The sequence below is a fragment of the Chiloscyllium plagiosum genome, chromosome 23 (assembly GCF_004010195.1).
Source record: "Chiloscyllium plagiosum isolate BGI_BamShark_2017 chromosome 23, ASM401019v2, whole genome shotgun sequence".
Classification (NCBI taxonomy): Eukaryota; Metazoa; Chordata; class Chondrichthyes; order Orectolobiformes; family Hemiscylliidae; genus Chiloscyllium; species Chiloscyllium plagiosum.
In genome coordinates this window covers 41,047,630-41,066,885 of record NC_057732.1, presented here as the reverse complement: position 1 = coordinate 41,066,885, position 19,256 = coordinate 41,047,630, and the positions used below count along the sequence as shown (strand labels likewise).

The following is a 19,256-nucleotide window of genomic DNA, read 5'->3' as shown; positions in this document are numbered from 1 at the left end:
TCTAGTAGAGTTCTGTCATGAAAAAAACAAGGCTATTGTCTGACATCTACTCCAGTGCAGCTGTTACATTTTCAGAGTCTGTGGTCTGAAGGTGAAGTCAGACCTGCAGCAATAATCACTGTCCTCGCATGATACCATTTCCAGTCTGTCCCAGAGACTCTGGCAGAAGTGAAGATGCACACAGTTAAGTCTCTTGTTCAAAACATAATTTGACTTGGCACGAGAAGTGAAAACAGCAAGAAAGAAATTTTAAAAATAAATCCAATGTCAGAATGTTGAGTTTGAATGTGACTTCAGTTGCTTAAGCCCAAACAACAAACCTCTTTACCACTCTCTTCATCTTTCAGGTATTCCTTACAACCTCCCACTTTGACCAATGCTTTTGGTGTCTGTCCTCATGCCTCCTTGAGTGGCTTGGGACCAAGTTTATATCTCGTAGATGCATCACAGGAGCAGTACCATATTTTAATATGTTCAATGTGACATAAATATAAGTTGTTGACTGAATCAACTATGAGGAATAAAATTGAAAGAAACTAACAATGGATGAGTCGAGCTAATCAAAATAAGTAAACCCCAATTCAACTAAATATAAAATAAGCAATTTGGAAAGCAGCTGATCATTTGAGGAACAATCAGTATACGTTGGACAGATAGTCTTACTCTTTATGACTGAATGGGACAAAATAAAAGTATTGTTAATTCTTAATAAGAAGGTTAAGTCTTCTTTTACTATGTCAGGTTTTATCTTAGCATCTAGAAGACCAGTGGATAAAAAAAATGGCCAAGTTATAATTTTGGTCAGAATTTTACTGTGTGGTCTGGGTTAACAGTTCTCTGGCCCATGCCCAAAGAGCTTTTATTGTTTTATGTATTGAAAGTGAGGTGGTATTGGCAGCTGATTGGACTAATTAAACATTTTTGGGGTGATCCATGTTCAGCATTCACATCTGAGCACTTTCTATTCAGGTTGGGTGGGTTTAACTGGACAATGATCAACAGCAGAAACAACGACCCATTTTACCCCATCTCTAATCCTGTGGTCCATACTGAACCAACACTATGAGGAGATAAACCCAAATCTTGTAGATGCACAGAAGTCCCAGAAGTACATTTCTTAGTAAATCAAATGTCATGCAAAGTTACAGAATTTCTGGCATTTTGTTTAAAGCACATAGACCGGCTATGAGAATTATGGTGGTGTTCATACTCCACCTTACTTCATCCAACCCTCTTGGCAATGCCTCCATCACACATTTAGGGAGATTTCCCTTAATCTACGTGTGTAATTAAAACAGACATCAACCAAAATGTATTGCCTTACCTATCAGCCACTGTATTAATACATAGTAACTCTCTTCAGCAGATGCACTTGTATGCGAAGACTGGAACACAAAAGAGAATTAACAATGGCAAGGCAGGTGAAAGGTGCTACACAAAATAAGAGTCTGAATCTTAATGATCAGAAGTGGCTCACCCAACTATCAATGTTTCCCAATGGCCCCTTGGTTGAGCAGACTGTCAATGTTGTAATCTTACATGTAAAGAGTAACACTTTGTTCAGGTGCCAGAGGATTATTGTTGTTGATGGGGCTGCAGCCCAGGATTTGTACCATGTGATTCCAGGCGACAGAAACCAAAAGGAGTATACAGTTCATTAATTTTGCAGAGTTCTTTGGGATGCTGTGATTAGCCTCAGGCCTGTGGCTTACGCAGGGTCAGGTTGTGGCAGCTAAAGGTTGTCCAGTAAATTCTGTGACCATTTGCCTCACTGCTATCCAATAACTTAAACTGGAACATGTTTACACAGGTTCAGAACACAAAAGGGTCAGAAGATGGAGTAAACTGGTGCTTATGGACCAGTCACTCACAATGCTCTCTGCCCAATTCTAGAAAGGAAAAACTGATAAGGACTTATTTGGGGGGTGGGGTGGGGTGGGGGGAGTGTAGTTGAGGAGTCATTCTGTAATTGCTGGCTACTGTCTTGGTTGCACAGCAGTACACAAATTGTATAAGAGGATGTGGGGTGCAAGGAATAAACTAGAACAGAAAACAGGGAAGGTTGAAAGCTTAGTCTAATTAGTCAGTAGTAAATTTTTGAATCAAACTGTCCAGGTAAGGTGCAAAGAGCATCAGCATGTTCAAATTAAAGATCAATGGATGTGTATAAACTATAAAACTTCAGGGGTGACATGGTGGATGATGGCAATCTATCCTGTAGTTTATGTTTTCCAGATAAGCCCTTCCTGTTCAAGTACTCAGTAGTTAGTAGACAGTTGACAAGTAGCTGTAAAAAGCAAACTATTTAGTTTTTACTTTAAATCCAAACCAACATTTCTTGAATTTCAAGCATATACACAGACATTCCCAAAGTTAATGGAATGACTGATCCTTCTAAAGGAAAAAAAGTAGAATGCATAGGAAAGGTAGATGAATTGGGCAGTTTTCGGAGGAGCGTGTGTGTGAGGATTAATAAGGCAACAGATTCTGTTGATTCAGGGCCAAGGGTAATAGTGTATAATAGTGATTGACACATAATATGGAACAGAGAATGACTTCTTGCAAATGTTGAAAATGCAGGGCAACAGATGTACGCAATTTCAAATGCAGAACACAAAAATCTTAAACACATCATATTGACCTCCTCTACAATACTGTTGCTGACGGGATTCATAGCTCCTTGTTAAGGTGTGTAAAGAATGCATCTACATAACTAGGACCTTAGACAACAATCACATGAAATAATGCCTAACCAGCACTTGGTAGTAAATTACACGGCTATATCAAATCACTCAAAGCATCACTTTTTCTATGTTGTAGAATCTTTCAGTATTGAATGAGACTATTCAGTCCATCATGCTTGTTATGATCCTTTGAAAGAGTTACCCAATTAGATCCCCTCTACTTTTTCTCATTACCTTTCATGCAGTTGATAGTGCTCCTGTGAAAAACTGTTAGATTTGTTAAAACCATGTCATAGGTGCTTTATAAATAGTCGACTGTTATTGTTAATACACAACTCTCTTTCAAAAGTTGGATATGCTTCCATCATCATCCTTTCAGGCAGCAAATTTCAGATAAACAGTAGAACAGCCATTCTACCTTGGATTGGCAAAACCTGCAACATAGTCTCCAACATTAGGTATGATTCTACAATTGGACAACATTAGTTGGATAACCCTGAGTACGCAAACAATTATGCCAACAATTGATTTAGATTTGTCAATTGGCTTGCAGTGTACTTGAAATTTTACATATTAAAACACAGGGTTCTGCTATTAATAGGCAGGAAGAGCATGCACGCACACTGCGTTTGTTTCAACTCAACAAGATGGATGCCAGTCTTGCTTTATTTTATTTCTCAGGAAAATGCCTTAACCAATTAGAATCAATCTGCCTGGTTTAAAATTTAAGCAAAGCTTGGCAGTTAGCTCTCACTTATCTCTAATTGGTGCATCACCTATGGCAACATCCAGAGTCCACTTGCTCACAAATCAGTATTTTCCCCTCACATAGTATAAATCTGAGCTTCCCTTAATTAGCATTCATGTGAATTGCACTAATGAGTGCAAGATGAAAAGCATTACCAAAGTCTGCCATTTTTCAGTAATAGTCATGTTATGCAAAAGGTTATATAGATAGACTTTTGTCTTACCACTTGTTTTGCAGACATGAATGTACAGATAAAAATTCCCAAAGAAACCAGAGCCACTGAAATGTACTTCGCAATGGTGTATCTGGGGAGGGAAAAACACAAAATCTTGTTTCATATTTAACACAGGATAGAGTAGGTCATTCAGTCCCTCAAGCCTATTCTGTCATTCAATGAGATCATGGCTGATCTGATCTAACCATCTCTACTTGCCTTTGGCTCATATTCCTTATTACCTTTATTTAATAAAAGAAAAACTAGCTACCTCAAATTTAAAACTCTTCGTTTGCATCTAACTGTTGGATCCAAGTAAATGTCTTTTATGCCACTTAGAGTGCAATTAAGAGTGACTGTATTGGTGTGGAACTGGAGTCACATATAGTTGAGATGTCTAAAAACTGTAGGTTTCCTTCCTTGGAGAACACTAGTATCCAAACATCCGTCAACTGCTAAAACATTTTGCTGTTTATCATTCCCTATAGAATACAATTGGGTATCAGGAGTCCTCACATCAAACAAGCAATATTACTTCAAGATTACGTCACTTATTGTAGAATACAATACTTTAGGGAATTCCATGGTCCTGAAGGTTGTTGTATTAATGTCAGCCTTTCTTCTCTTCCTACTTTTCTTTAACTGAGCATTGTACTGACAGTCTCGTTTTCTTCTTATTCCCATTTCACTGCAACAGTTTCAAGAGCTTTCCAATTTTAGTTATTATCAAGGGCTGCTCTGCCATCAATCTATTCCAATCCAATTCACCTGCTTTGACCTACAGCCTTGTGGTTAATGTCAACCTGATCAAAATACAGATCAATAACAGACATAGCATTAATGACTGACCTTTTCTTTAAAACTATAATTCCCAATACCATGCTGGCTATCAGAGAGCCCTGGAAAACAAAAAAAATGACATTATGCAAACTCAATAAATACAATTCCTCTTTCAATTCTAGAAGCATGCACTAAATAAATGCCATTGACTAATGGGGTTAAGGAATGATGTCATAGGCCATTTGGCTCTTCAACACATTATTTGCGTAGGCCATTTATAGTAATTAGAGGCTTCATAACCTTCATCATTTGCACATAAATGATCTTGTTCTCCAACTACGCACCTCTTTTTGTTTTAGTATCTTCACCCACACTTTCTTCCATGTAGGCAATTGTGGGAATTATCAGACTAATTATCAGCTTGTAGTTTGGGAACTACATCCCAAGCATTCAGCGGTGTCTGTGAAACTACCATATATAGGGAGGAGGTGCTTCTTTCAGAAAATGCTAGAATTCCTACATTGCAGAAGCAGGCCTGTCAATCCATCAAGTCTGCACTGCCCTTCCGAACAGCATCCCACCTATTCTATCCCTGTAACCCTGCATTCCCATGGCTAATCCATTTAGCCTGCACATCCCTGGACACTATGGCCAATTTAACAAGCAGGTCCATCTAACCTGCATATCATTGGACTGTGGGAGGAAACCGGAGCACGAAGAGGAAACCCACGCAAACATGAGGAGAATGTGCAAACTCCACACAGTTGCCCAAGGATAGAATCAAACTCAGGTCCCTGGCTTTGTGAGGCAGCAATGCTAACCACTGAGTCACTGTGCTGTGCCACAGTTTTTGTGGAGAGTAAATTAAAATACATGAGTGAGATCAGAACTGAAAAGTACAAGATGAGATCAGTGAGCGGATGGAAACGTATTTGGTCAGTCACAGTGAAATCACAGGGACATCATTTAGGGAATTAAGTTGCTCAGGGTTGTGTAATATTCCTGAACTGTAAAACAGAGCTCTTGACTATTGAGCTCAACAGGATATCATACTGAAATAGTACAAACCTTCAGTTTGTTCACAGGGCAGCACGGTGGCGCAGTGGTTAGCACTGCTGCCTCACAGCACCAGGGACTCGAGTTTGACTCCAGCCCCGGGCAACTGTCTGAGTGGAGTTTTGTCCAGTTGCTCTGGTTTCCTCCCACAATCCAAAGATGTGCAGGTCAGGTGAATTGGCCTTGCTAAATTGCCCATAGTGTTCAGGGATGTGTAGGTTAGGTGAATTGGTTAGAGGTATATATAGGATAATAGGGTAGGGGAATGTGTCTGGGTGGGTTACTCTTGTTGGGCTGAAGGGCCTGTTTCTACACCATAGGGATTCTATTCTATTCAGTGTAAAAAGTATTCAGATGAAGACCATCCAGATGCCAAGGTATAAGGATCAACAGGAGGAATGAGCTTCATGGGTAAAATTATCTCATTCATTTGTTACATTCACTTTGGTAAATTATACACGTACAGTCCTACAACACATGGCTTTTACACTGTAATAAATTTTAGTTTCCGCATAAATGAAATAGAAATTCAGTGTGCGCATGTCACTTACTGATCTGAAGATCATGTGCAAAGGCATTGGAATGTTGAAGTTGAGGGCATAATTATTAACCACACTTACGATGAAAAACATGGTGACCATGATGAAATAGTTCCTGAGAGAATAAAAAAAAGTAGGAAGTGAGAGAGGTTAATCTGCAGGATTGTCTCACAAAAGACTACAGAGGGAAACTACACCCACAAACATTCAAATGGAATTAAAAGAGAAAAACCCTTTTTAAAAATTCTGAAGTATAGAAACAACAAAAGAGAAACAAGACGTTGGTTCAGCCACTTTTGGAATATTGCATGCAATTCTGGTCTCTTTCCTATCTTGTTCACTTTTTGTGAATCTTGAAAGGGTTCAGAAAAGATTTACAAGGATGTTGCCAGGAGGGTTTGAGCTATAGGGAGAGGCTGAATAGACTGGGACTGTTTTTCCTGGACCATCGGAGGCTGAGGGGCGCCCTTATAGAGGTTTATAAAATCATGAGGGGCATGGATAGAATAAATAGACAAAGTCTTTTTCCTGGGATGGGTGAGTCCACAACTAGAGCATAGGTTAGGGTGAGAGGGGAAAGATACAGAAGAGACCTAAAGGGCAACTCTTTCATGCAGAGGGTGGTGAGTGTATGGAATGAGCTGCCAGAGCAAGTGGTGGAGGCTGGTACAATTGCAACATTTAAAAGGCATCTGGATGGGTATGAGTAGCAAGGGTTTATAGGGATATGGCCAAATGCTGACAAATGAGACTAGATTAGATAGGTATATCTGGTCGGCATGGACGGGTTGGACCGAAGGGTCTGTCTCCATGCTGTACATCTCTATGATTTTATGTTTTAATTTTGATTTACACTGCTGAAAACTGTCAGTGGTGAGATCAATTAAAACTGGTGTTGCACAAGAGGCCAGAAACAGAGGAACACCAAGATGTCTGAGACGATTTGAAACTAAGAGGAACATTCCAAGATAGATTCTGCTGAACTACAGCCGAGGCAGGTTTACACAGACCAATGGTTAACTCGTTAAACAGCAGAATTTCTCCTTACCTTAAAGGGATTGCCCGAGGCTTTGTGAAAAAGTGAGCTTGAAAGATTAAACCTTCCAATGCTATGAACAGGAACTGTCCAAATGTCACAAGGTTTCCACATCCTGGAAAATCCCTGAAGAAAGAAAACCTTTTTAAACAAGTAATGAGTTTAATGCTGTCAATGAGTTAATAACTAATTTCACCGGTCCAATTACTAATGTCAAAGCCTTTTCCAGAATACAAAAAAAACACCAATCAAGCTAACAAACTTTAAAACAACAACATAATCCTCATGCGATTGCAGGATTCAAGTCAAATTGAATGACTCAAGAAAAGTGTGTCAGCTAGACCAAATAAAAGCCCTGGTTCATCACAATCGATTGTGAACATTCCATATATCACGGTGGATAAATCTAATAAGCTAAAGCACAACCCGATTTTTCTGCAAAGTCCATGTTTAGGGCTACACTCAGTGACTGCCTATTTACTATAAAATATGATACTTGCATTCTGAGTTGGTTTCAACAATACACTTTAGAAATGTAAGTTGTATGCACCTTTATATCCGGGCATAGAATCCAGCAGACTACACAGATTATGTTGCCATGAAAATGCACTGGAATTCTAGATACAAAGAGCAGACTGAATGTGACAAACAACTACTTAAATGGATTTTCTAGCAAAGGAACAAAGTGCAGCATTGGTTGCAAGGCAAAAGCCAGAACATTTGCTATTTCATTAAGAAACAATACCACACCAAGGGAATTTGCTGTTCCTGAAAAATTGGCATGATAATGAGAGGAGGGGTTCATTTTAAAGAGACCAAATGTGCTACAAGAACCATTAACAGCCACAGGCCTGATCTTAATATGGTTCTGATGAACAGCACTGGACTCAAAATGTTAACTTTGCTTACCTCTCCACAAATGTTGCCAGACCTATGAGTTTCTCCAGCACTTTCTATTTGTGTTTCAGATCTCCAGCATTTGCTGTTCTTTGCTGCAGTTCATTGCTTTATTCTGCATCCAGGTTACTCTGTTAAATTCAGGACTGGTCATTCTTACTTTCTGACACGATCATTGAAATGACAGCAGGGAAGGACGTCAAGATTAGAGTGGTGCTGGAAAAGCACAGCAGGTCAGGCAGCATCCGAGAAACAAGAAAAATCGACATTTCAAGCAAAAGCCCTTCATCAGGAATGAGGCTGGGAGCCTCCCATGCAGAGAGATACATGGGAGGGGGCTGGGGCAGAGAAAGATGTCATTCAGTCATTATGCCCATGGTAGTCAACTAGAACTTTCTAATTCCATTCCATTTCTATAACCTTTACCCATAACCCTTTATATTCTTGCTTTCAAATGTCTTTCTTCAAAACTACTTGTGCTAATATGGTCCAGGCTCTAAATGATTTCCTCTGGTTTCTCCTCCCGTTGTTTCTAGAATAACCATGTGCCTAACGCCTGTTATTGATTGCTCAATGGACACAATTTTTATCTTTTAATTCCATTCAAATATTTTATAGCTTTAAAATCTTAATTATTAGATCTTGGGTAGCGTGATCAAGTGATCCATGATCTAGAGTTTAGGTTTTAGTCTCTAAGGGATAGATTCAGGCTACCCTTCTACTAGATCTAAACTGTGTCATTTAGGCAGTTCAATTAATGCCCTTGCTCGAACAACTGGCAACCGAATTTTAAGGATGATTTCCCTTCATGGGAGAATCTCGGGGAAACTATTTAAAAATATGGAGTCTTCCAGTTAACACATGACTGATACGGAGGAATTTATTTTCTAACACAATTTTAGTCTTTAGAACTCTCTTGCCAGGACAACAGTGGAGCTGTAACTGTAAATATATTCAAGACTGAGTTAGACAGACTTTCAATCTACAACAGAATTGAGGGTTATGTGTATATGGCAAAGGGTGAAGTTAAGATCACAATCAGATGAATCTTATTGAGCCTACTCTTACAGCTTACGTTTGATTTTTGAATTAATTTATTACAGCAACATATACTAAGGTAGAGTGAAAAGTGTGGCTTTACAAGTAGATAGTACTATACAGTGCATCAAGGTAACTGAACAGAGTGCAGGATACAATGTTACAGCTGCCGAGAAGGTGCAAAGATTAAAATTAATATTAAAACGATCTTGATGACATTGTTGTGCTTTCTTGACCATAGTGTCAACATGATAGGACCAGGACAGATTGTTGGTGATTGTCACTCCCAAGAACCTGATGCTCTCAAACATCTCCACCTCAGCACCATTGATGCAGACAGGGGCGAGCCTTCCACTTCAATTCATGAAGTCAATGACCAGCTCCTTCGTTTTGCTGATGGAGAGATTGTTGGTTTTACACCATGCCATTAAGCATTTAATCCCTTTCTTGCATTCCATCATGTCATTGTTTGAGATCTGACTTACAATGATGTCATCAGCAAACTTGTAAATGCAATAGGTGTGGAATTGACCACACAGTCAGGCATGTATAAGTAGTATAGTTGGGGGTTGCATCCGCAGACTTGCAGGACACTGGTATTGAGGATTATTATGGATGAGGTTTGTCGCCTGTCCATCCTGACTGCAGTCTGTTGATCAGGAAGTCAAGAATACAGTTACAGAGGGAGAGCAGAGATCAGGGTGCTGGAGTTTGGAGATGAGTTTGTTTGGAATTATGGTGTTGAAGGTGAAGGTGCAGACAATAAGCAGGAGCCTAACATTATGATCTTATTATTTAAGTGTTTCAGTGAAAGAAAGACCAAACTTGAGTATTTATTCACAATCACAAAGTATCATTACTGTGGATCTTTATTGTACATCTTTGGCTCCCCAATATCTTTCCAAAAGTGAAGAGCAATGAAATCTGTTACCCAACCAACATCTTTTAACATTACTTTTTTGCTTTTATATTTCTACTGTGAGAAATTCTATGTTCCATTTGTCTTTTAATGACACTCTTCCAACATTTCTGGAGCTTTGTTTGGTTTCTGAAAACTGCTCTCTTCTGCAACAATTTTACCACAGGGCCAATTCATTTCTCCTCAAACATACTATTGAACTTGTCACCCATTTAACTATTGTATTAATCAGTTCATGTTGAGGGTTCATGTGGCACAGTGGTAATGTCTCCATCTCTGGACCAGGAGGACTGAGTTCAAATTCCACCTGCTCAAGTGTATATGACAACATTCTCTGAGCAGGTTGATTCAAAAATAGTAATCAGTTCACATTTCCCCTTCCAAATCACTTTTGATTTAGCCTCCTTCCCCTCTCCCTCACCTTTGATGGTTTGCATTGCCCGATAAGAGACTTTGCATGTAAATTTCTACCTGGTTACATGGATGATGCATGATAGTGATTAACAGCTGAAAACAAAAAAAAAGTCAGTGATGCGGTGATGGTGAAAAAAATTCAATTATGTGTAAGAGCACTTAGAAGAATCTATGACAAAAATCAATCAATTCATGTCCTTTGCCTTTTGTTGCACGAGTCGTGTTCCAGATCAGATTTCAAGGTCAACCCTGGGCCCAATTGGAAATCTGATGTTGGGGTGGAGTGGGATGGCCACAACATTCACAATGGGTGGGATACTGGGGGAAGACTGTTTGCCAACTTGGCCAAATTAATGAAGGAGTTACATTGATTTTCAGCACAGAAATTGGCCATTTGACCCAACCAGTCAATGCTGGAATCTAAATTACACACAAACCTCCTCTTGCTCAATTAAGAAGAAAGAAAAACATCAACCAACAGTAGTCATAGAGTCATAGAGGTGTACAGCATGGAAACAGACTCTTCGGTCCAACCCGTCCACGCCGACCAGATAGCCCAACCCAAGCTAGTTCCACCTGCCAGCACCCAGCCCATATTCCTCCAAACCCTTCCTATTAATATACCCATCCAAATGCCTCTTAAATGTTGCAATTGTACCAGCCTCCACCACTTCCTCTGGCAGCTCATTCCATACCCGTCCCACCCTCTGTGTGAAAAATTTGCCTTGCAGGTCTCTTTTATATCTTTCCCCTCTCACCCTTAACCTATGCCCTCTAGGTCTGGAAAACACACAGACGTCCATCTTCATAAAATGAGGGAAACCAAGGACTAAAATATGTGATGAAGTGAGAAAATGGATTCTGGTCGATCTTCACAAAGACAGAAGAAAAACCTGCTCCAAAGGTGTATAATAATAATAATAATAATAATAATAATAATAATAATAACAAAACAACACAATAACAGGCTGATTAAAACACAACAGGTCATGTCCTATATGGTATTACCTCTTGAACTCCAGCACCTGCATTATATCATACTTCCACTGAATTGGCAAACTTTGACATTGTCCCCTCTTTTATCCATGATCAAATTATGTTGTATGAAAACCAAATAAAATCTCAGTACAAAGTTTTGCAGCTTACCACTTCCCAAATTTGTCCAATGAGGAAAGCAATGCCTTTTAACGGTACCCTAGAACATAGAACAATACAGCACAGAACAGGCCCTTCGGCCCACGATGTTGTGCCGAACATTTGTCCTAGCTTAAGCACCCATCCATGTACCTATCCAATTGCCGCTTAAAGGTCGCCAATGATTCTGACTCTACCACTCCCACAGGCAGCGCATTCCATGCTGTGGTGTAAAATTCCAAGCAGTGGAATGTGGTGAAACGGTTAAAAATTATGTCCCAATACATGTGTGAATCTAACCGGAATGGAGGTGTTGCTTAGTCCCGTGTGAATCTTATTACACACCTCCCCGTGTGAATCTTCTTATCTGTATGTAACCAGAATGGAATGTGTTTTTTAGCCTTGCTCTGCTGTTCACATGAATGTTTATATCTGGAAAAGAGTATATCAGCTGGAAAAGTCTCCAGTTCGGTGAGTCTGCTCCGGGGTTACATTTAACCGCCGAGCGTGGGTTGTTGGCAACCGCTCTACGAGAACTGACGGCTCCCAGTTCCGGTAACACGTAGAGTGAGTATAAACCAGACCCGGGAGTCTGCTCCGGGGTTACGTTTAACCGCCGAGCGTGGGTTGTTGGCAACCGCTCTACGAGAACTGACGGCTCCCAGTTCCGGTAACACGTAGAGTGAGTATAAACCAGACCCGGGAGTCTGCTCCGGGGTTACGTTTAACCGCCGAGCGTGGGTTGTTGGCAACCGCTCTACGAGAACTGACGGCTCCCAGTTCCGGTAACATGTAGAGTGAGTATAAGCCAGACCCGGGAGACCTGGTTGTGGCGACGCTGCGGGGAATAAAACGCTCATATTCTAGCAGACTCGCCTCTTGGCTGTTTGTTCTGTGTCAGACTACTTTCCTGCGAGCCTGGTCCTTGACCTTGAGAATTATTTTAAAACATTTTGGCGTAGCCGGCAGGATCAATCGCAATTGAGGAAAGATTTTGATACAGAACAATGTTTTGGAAAAAGGCTAAGAAACCAGAGGAACAAACTGTGGAGGTCCCGACCGTCCCGGGATGGCATGGACCGTGGCATGACGTGGCAGTTTGTTTGAGAAATGGTGGGGGGCGACCGGAGAACTGGGAGGCCGAGGGCGTAGGAACCCCAGGGTCGCTGCTGTCCACCCTTGAGAGGATCCCAGTCCTGCCGAAGAACCCATTGCCTGGGGTACAGCGGAGGATGTGGGCATGTCAAAAAAGCTGAAGCGGAGTTAACAGAATTGAATGGGATTGAACTGAACTGAACTGAGTGGAACTGAAGTGAATCAAATTGAACGGAACAAAATGGAACTGAGCTAAATTGAATTGAAATGGACGGAACTGAATTGAACACAATTGAATTGAACTGAACAGACCTGAACTGAGCTGAATTGAACTACACTGAATTGACTGAACTGAAATTAACTGAAACGAATTGAACTGAATCAAGCATAATGTAACACATGTATTGGGCCAAGCAGTGGAATGTGGTGTAAAATTATGTCCCAATACATGTGTGAATCATAATGTAACACATGTATTGGGCCTTCCAGATACTCATAAGTCCTATCCCTCAGTACCCTTTCCATTACTTTGCCTACCACCGAAGTAAGACTCACTGGCCTGTAATTCCCGGGTTTATTCCTATTCCCTTTTTTGAACAGGGGCACAACATTTGCTACTCTCCAGTCCCCTGGTACCACCCCCGTTGCCAGTGAAGACGAAAAGATCATTGCCAATGGTACTGCAATTTCCTCTCTTGCTTCCCACATAATCCTAGGATATATCCCGTAGGCCCGGGGGACTTGTCTATCCTCAAGTTGTTCAAAATGTCCAACACATCTTCCTTCCTAACAAGTATCTCTTCTAGCTTACCAGTCCGTTTCACACTCTCCTCTTCAACAATACGGTCCCTCCTGGAGCGAGTTATAAATGTGCTTTTACCAGCAGTTTACACGGGCAGAAAGGAAAATGTAAAACACTTCGGTGTAACACTGGAAACAAACATTCAGGCATATTGGCAATGGCGCAGGCTCGAAGGTGATTCCTGATGGTCTTCCGTGTCGGCTATTCAACAATACAATACAATACAATACAACCCTAAACTATCTGTTCGAGACATTGATTTCTGTGGCTACGTTCACTTTCATACAAACGGGAAGTGTTGGAAATACTCAGCATGTCATGCAATATCTGTGGAAAGAGCTGATTTAATACTTCAAGCGCAAAACATGAGGTGCACAGTAATAGATTTCAAGCAGGTACAGTGGCAGGGAGAAACAGCATAAGATTAGAAGTTAAGAACGATTGTGTCTAAAGAGATGATTGTTCCTTGCACTAAGAAGTTTTCTTGGACAAATAAAGAAACAAAAGATGGCCTAAAAGAGCTGCAAATAACAGAATCTCTGGCATCTCAAAAAATGGGAGCATTGACTCTAAAATTGGTGAATTCATTGTTGAGTTTGAAGGCTGTAATGGGCTGAATCAAACAGACATGAGACGTTCCCAAAGCATTCCTGAATTTCATTCAAATGCTTCAGGTTGCCAGAGAGGCTAGAGTTGAAATCGAATGAAAATAAAAATCTCTTTTAACATACTGTGTCTCAAATTTCATGATATATCTCATGTGTGCCTTCTCACCAGATGACTTCTGAAAATATTCACATATGACAGAGGCGAGCAAGGAGAAGTCAGCTTCAGGAAGGATGGAGAAAGTAGTAGTTTGCAAGGAGGATGGTACAAACAAGCTACAAAGGAGAGAACAGTTTTGTGTAGCAACTTGTATGCAGCACTTTATTTGGAAATCCAATTACACTACATCCTCAGAGAACTCAAATAAATTTATCAAACATTTTCACTTTCATAAAAAAATATGCTGACTCTGTTTGGATATTATGTGAATCATATTGTGATCTAAGAGGGAGTTGGTTCATACGACATGGTTCATATCACATTCTTGATGAAGGGCTTTTGCCAGAAATGTCGATTTTCCTGCTCCTCAGATGCTGCCTGACCAGCACCACTCTAATCTTGACTCTGAGTTGGTTCATACAATGCTAACAGCTCAAGTGCGTATTATGCATGTATTGCACTAAATTCAGACCTAATCTCTCATCCTTAAACTGAATGTGAAATTCCCACATGTTCCCACACTTGACTAGAAGATCCTTTATTAAGAGATCAATTAATAGTGTCCTATTATAGATTACCAGATCTAAAGTCTATTTTCCACTTGTTGGCTCTATAACAAATTGTTCTGAGACTGTCCCCAATATGTTCTATGCACTGATGGTCAACACTTTAACAACTTGAACAAAGTTAAAAATCACACGACACCAGGTTATAGTCCAACAGGTTTATCTGGAAGCACTAGCTTTCGGAGAGCTGCTCCTTCATCAGGTGGTTGAGAAGGAGCAGCGCTTCGAAAGCTCGTGCTTCCAAACAAACCTGTTGGACTATAACCTGGTGTCGTGTGATTTTTAACTTTGTCCACGCCAGTCTAACACCAGCACCTCCAAAGCATGTTTTCCAACTTGATGTGTCAAAATACTTTTTCCACGTGAAACAGTGATCTACTATTAGCTACCTTCATTACGGAGTTCCAGCATTCATAACATTTTACCAAACTATAGAACATAGTACATTACAGCTCAGTACAGGCCCTTCAGCCCTCGATGTTGCGCCGATCTGCGGAACCAATCTGAAGCCCATCTAACCCATACTATTCCATTCCCATGCATCTCCCCTCATGCTAGCCATCGCGATCCAAGGAAAAAGGCTCTCACTGTCCAACCTATTTAACCCTCTGATTATCTTATATGTCTCAATTAAATCACTTCTCAACCTTCTTCTCTCTAACAAAAACAGCCTTTCCTCGTAAGACCTTCCCTCCATACCAGGCAACATACTAGTAAATCTCCTCTGAACCCTTCCCAAAGCTTCCACATCCTTCCTATAATGTGGTGACCAGAAATGTACGCAATACTCTAAATGTGGCCACACCAGAGGTTTGTACACTGCAGCATGATCTCATGGTTCAGAAACTCAATCCCTCTACCAATAAAAGCTAACACAGTGTATGCCTTCTTAACAACCTTATAACCCTGGATGGCAACTTTCAAGGATCTGTGTACCTGGACATCGAGATGTCTCTGCTCATCTACACTACCAAGAATCTTCCCATCCGCCCAGTACTCTGCATTCCTGTTACTCCTTCCAAAGTGAATCATCTCACACTTTTCCACAGTCAACTCTATTTGCCACCCCTCAGCCCAGCTTTGCAGCTTATCTCTGTAACCTACAACATTCGTCACTATCCACAGCTCTACTGACCTTGGTGTTATCTGCCAATTTCTGTGCCCTCATCCAGGTCATTTATTAAAATGACAAACAATAGTGGACCCAAAACAGATCCTTGTGGTACCCCACTAGTAACTGAACTCCAGATGAATATTTCCCATCAACCACCACCCTCTGTCTTCTTTCAGCTAGCCAATTTCTGACCCAAACTACTAAATCACCCTCAAATCGCATGCCTCTGTATTTTATGCAATAGCTTACCGTGTGGAACTCATCAAATGTCTTACTGAAATCCATATAAACCACATCAACTGCTTTACCCTCATCCACCTGTTTGGTCACCTTCTCAAATAACTCAATAAGGTTTGTGAGGCATGACTTACCCTTCACAAAACCGTGTTGACTATCCCTAAACAACATATTCTTCTCTAGATGATTATAAATCCTATCTCTTATAACCCTTTACCCACAACTGAAGTATGGCTCACAGGTCTATAATTTCCAGGGTTGTCTCAATTCCCCTTCTTGAACAAGGGAACAACATTTGCTATCCTCCAGTCTTCTTGTACTATTCCTGTAGACAGCGATGACATAAAGATCAAAGCCAAAAGCTCAGTAATTTTCTCTCTGGCTTCCCAGAGAATCCTAGGATAAATCCCATATGGCCCTGGAGACTTATCTATTTTTACACTTTCCAGAATTGCTTACATCTCCTCTTTATGCACCTCAATCCCATCTAGTCTAGTAGCCTGTATCCTTCTTCTTTCTCCTGACAAAAAAATTCAACTTCCTTAGTAAACCACAGCTCCCATGCTCAACAACTGTCTCCCTGCCTGACCGGTACATACTTATCAAATATATATGTAAAGGTTACAGTCAGATCTGTTGTACGCACATGTTATTAAATGATGATAATAGCCAGATCCCTGGTGTTCACCTGTCAATAAATGAAGGTGATACTCAGATCTCTGGTGTTCACCTGTCAGTAAATGAAGGTATGGGAAAAGATCTGCTAACCCAAGATAGGCCCACAAAAGTAAAATTGGCCAAACTGTACCAAAAACACCCAGAATTTCCAAGCAGGCTCACAAGCCAAATCAGACAGCCCACGCAGACAAGAGAATACACTTTAAGCTCGCTAACAATGATAGAGCACCACAGATATTTCAAAGCCCCAAGGGCAGTTTCACAACCCAGCAATACCAAAGCCACACAAAGAGCAGGTCAGACAGAGAGGCACCATCAAGGACACACTCCAGGAACAGGACAATGGAAGCACCTCACCACTTCAGAGGAGACACTAACACCCTACTTGTGAAGAGGAATGGAACCATCAATACTGTCAGGATGTTGCATTGTGTGAAGGAGCAGGGCATTCATCCAATAACTGTTTTCCAATTAGCATCCTTGTAACTAGATTACTCCATTCCCAGATACATTGTAGTTTCCCATTTCTTAATCAGCCTTACTGTGCAGCATTATTATAAAGCTGGTCTCATCCTCAGCTCTGGGAAGAGAAAGTCTGATCTACCTGCACAAACTGTTAGTTCTGTGTCAGCGTGGTCAGTTTCTCTTCCAGCTATATAGCTTGCAATAAACTATTTGTCAATTTCAATTTGAGCTGTATTTTGTGATCTCTAACCTATTGGGCAAATTTCTCTGACAGAAGGTGGCACTCCGATCCCTGATGTTCACCTGACAGTAAATAAAGGTGATAGCCACATCCCTGATGTTCACCTGTCAAAGATAACAGGCAATGCCAGTCCGCACTCACCTGACCAACAGTTCCAGAAACACAACATTGCTGGTGCAGCCAAGGAACACAAGGCCAACAGCGAAGACTGCGTGCATCTTGTCCCTTGAAAAGAGATGGTGGTCGAGTTAAGATAGCCAGCTAGGCCGCTACTGATTCCCTTAGCTCCTTCCGTTCCACTCACTGTACCATCAACTGACACGTCCAAACAGCCGCCATCCCTTTCCGACCACTTTCCGGTACAACTGCGCATGCCTTGCGCGCAATGCAGGTCGGGGGATGTAGTCCTTACCTGCCAGGACGGAAACTGCGTACGAGTGAACGGCATGCTGGGTGTTGTAGTTTACCTACGGCCGATGGGTACTGCTGCTGGCTGTAAAACTACAATTCCCAGCAGATATTGGAAGCGGTCAAGGAATTGTTATGGCAACGGTAGGTGAACTAAATATGAAATCAACAAAAAGGTAAATGCATTTAAACATCATCGATTGCTTTGTTTTCTACTTTTAGGGGATTGGGCGCTTTAATTTTAAAATCTATTGTCGTTTGAGGTAACAAATTTTACATTCTAACCACTCACTGGATGTTAGAAGTTACTCTGAAATGCTTATTGAATTTATTGGCTCCAATCTTCTGGGAAAACATCTTTACTCAGACTGGTTAGAAAGTGAAACTCAACACCACAAACGTGATAAGGTAAGTTGAGGCGATTATTATGGATGCATTTATGTGCAAGCCAGAAAAGCAAGCCAGAAAAGCACATAAGGGAGAAAGAAACCGATTCTGAAGAGAAGAAACTAATAAGAAATATAAACGTGAAGACTAGGAGTTTCTGCAGGTAAACAAAAAGGTTGAGAGAATAGCTGAAATGAATATTGGTCCTGGGGGGGGTGAGACTAAGAATTAACAATGGAAAACAAGGACATGGCAGGGATTTTGAACAAATATTTTGTTTCTGTCCTCACAATAGAAGACACTAAACATGCTCTAATAATCATAGAAAATCAGGGGCAGAAAAGCCGCAGAATTTTAATTGTTATCATTGGAGAATTTAAAAAAAACTAGGCAAGCTGGAGGAACTGGGGAGTGATAAGTTCCCTTCACCTGATGGCATGCCTCCTTGAGTCTTAAAAGAAGTAGCACCAGAAGTAGTGAACTTGTGAATCATTATCTTCCAAATGCTCCAGATTCTGGAAAGACCAAAGTGAATTATAAAACCATACATGTAACATCTCTGCTCAAGGAAGGAGGGAGGAAGAAAGTAGGAAACTAAAGGCCTAACGTTTGTCATTAGGAACATGCTGGTATCCATAATTGAGAAGACAGTAGCAGGACATGTTAAAAATCATAATACAAGGAGAGAAAGTCATTGTGGTTTTATGAAAAATAAATTGTATTTGACAAATCTATTTCACTTACCACATGGTGCCACATAAAAATTATTTTCAAATGGGTAAATGATAACCAATGGAGTGCTATCAGGATTAGTGCTCAGGTCTCAACCATTCATGATCCACATGAATGACTTTGTCAATATATTGTAACTGCATTTGCTGACAACAGTAAGATAAGTAGGAAATCAAGTTGTTAGGAAGATAAATTAGATAGGACTTTAATACCCTCCTCTAAGGCATTTTTGCAGCAGGGGTTACATTTAATAGGGTGGGAGGGTGCCAGATTAGGACCATTGTTGCTTGCTCCTCTCTGCCTCAGT

General features: G+C 40.7%; 1 protein-coding gene across 4 annotated transcripts in view; it reads right to left on the bottom strand.

Annotated features, from left to right (window-relative positions):
• The window catches only part of slc35b4 (solute carrier family 35 member B4), a 34,349-nt gene extending 16,559 nt beyond the window's left edge, over positions 1 to 17,790 (bottom strand). For all 4 annotated transcript variants that reach the window (XR_006315120.1, XR_006315121.1, XR_006315119.1 and 1 more), the window contains exons 1-6: positions 17,564 to 17,790; positions 7,070 to 7,183; positions 6,034 to 6,136; positions 4,496 to 4,545; positions 3,656 to 3,737; positions 1,325 to 1,385 (exon numbers count right to left, since the gene is read on the bottom strand). Coding sequence is in view for 1 of the 4 variants with exons in the window: in XM_043714032.1 (XP_043569967.1) it covers positions 1,325 to 1,385; positions 3,656 to 3,737; positions 4,496 to 4,545; positions 6,034 to 6,136; positions 7,070 to 7,183; positions 17,564 to 17,640 (487 nt within the window). In the remaining 3 variants the exon portion in view is untranslated. The remainder of the gene's footprint in view (positions 1 to 1,324; positions 1,386 to 3,655; positions 3,738 to 4,495; positions 4,546 to 6,033; positions 6,137 to 7,069; positions 7,184 to 17,563) is intronic.
• Positions 17,791 to 19,256: the final 1,466 nt, after the last annotated feature.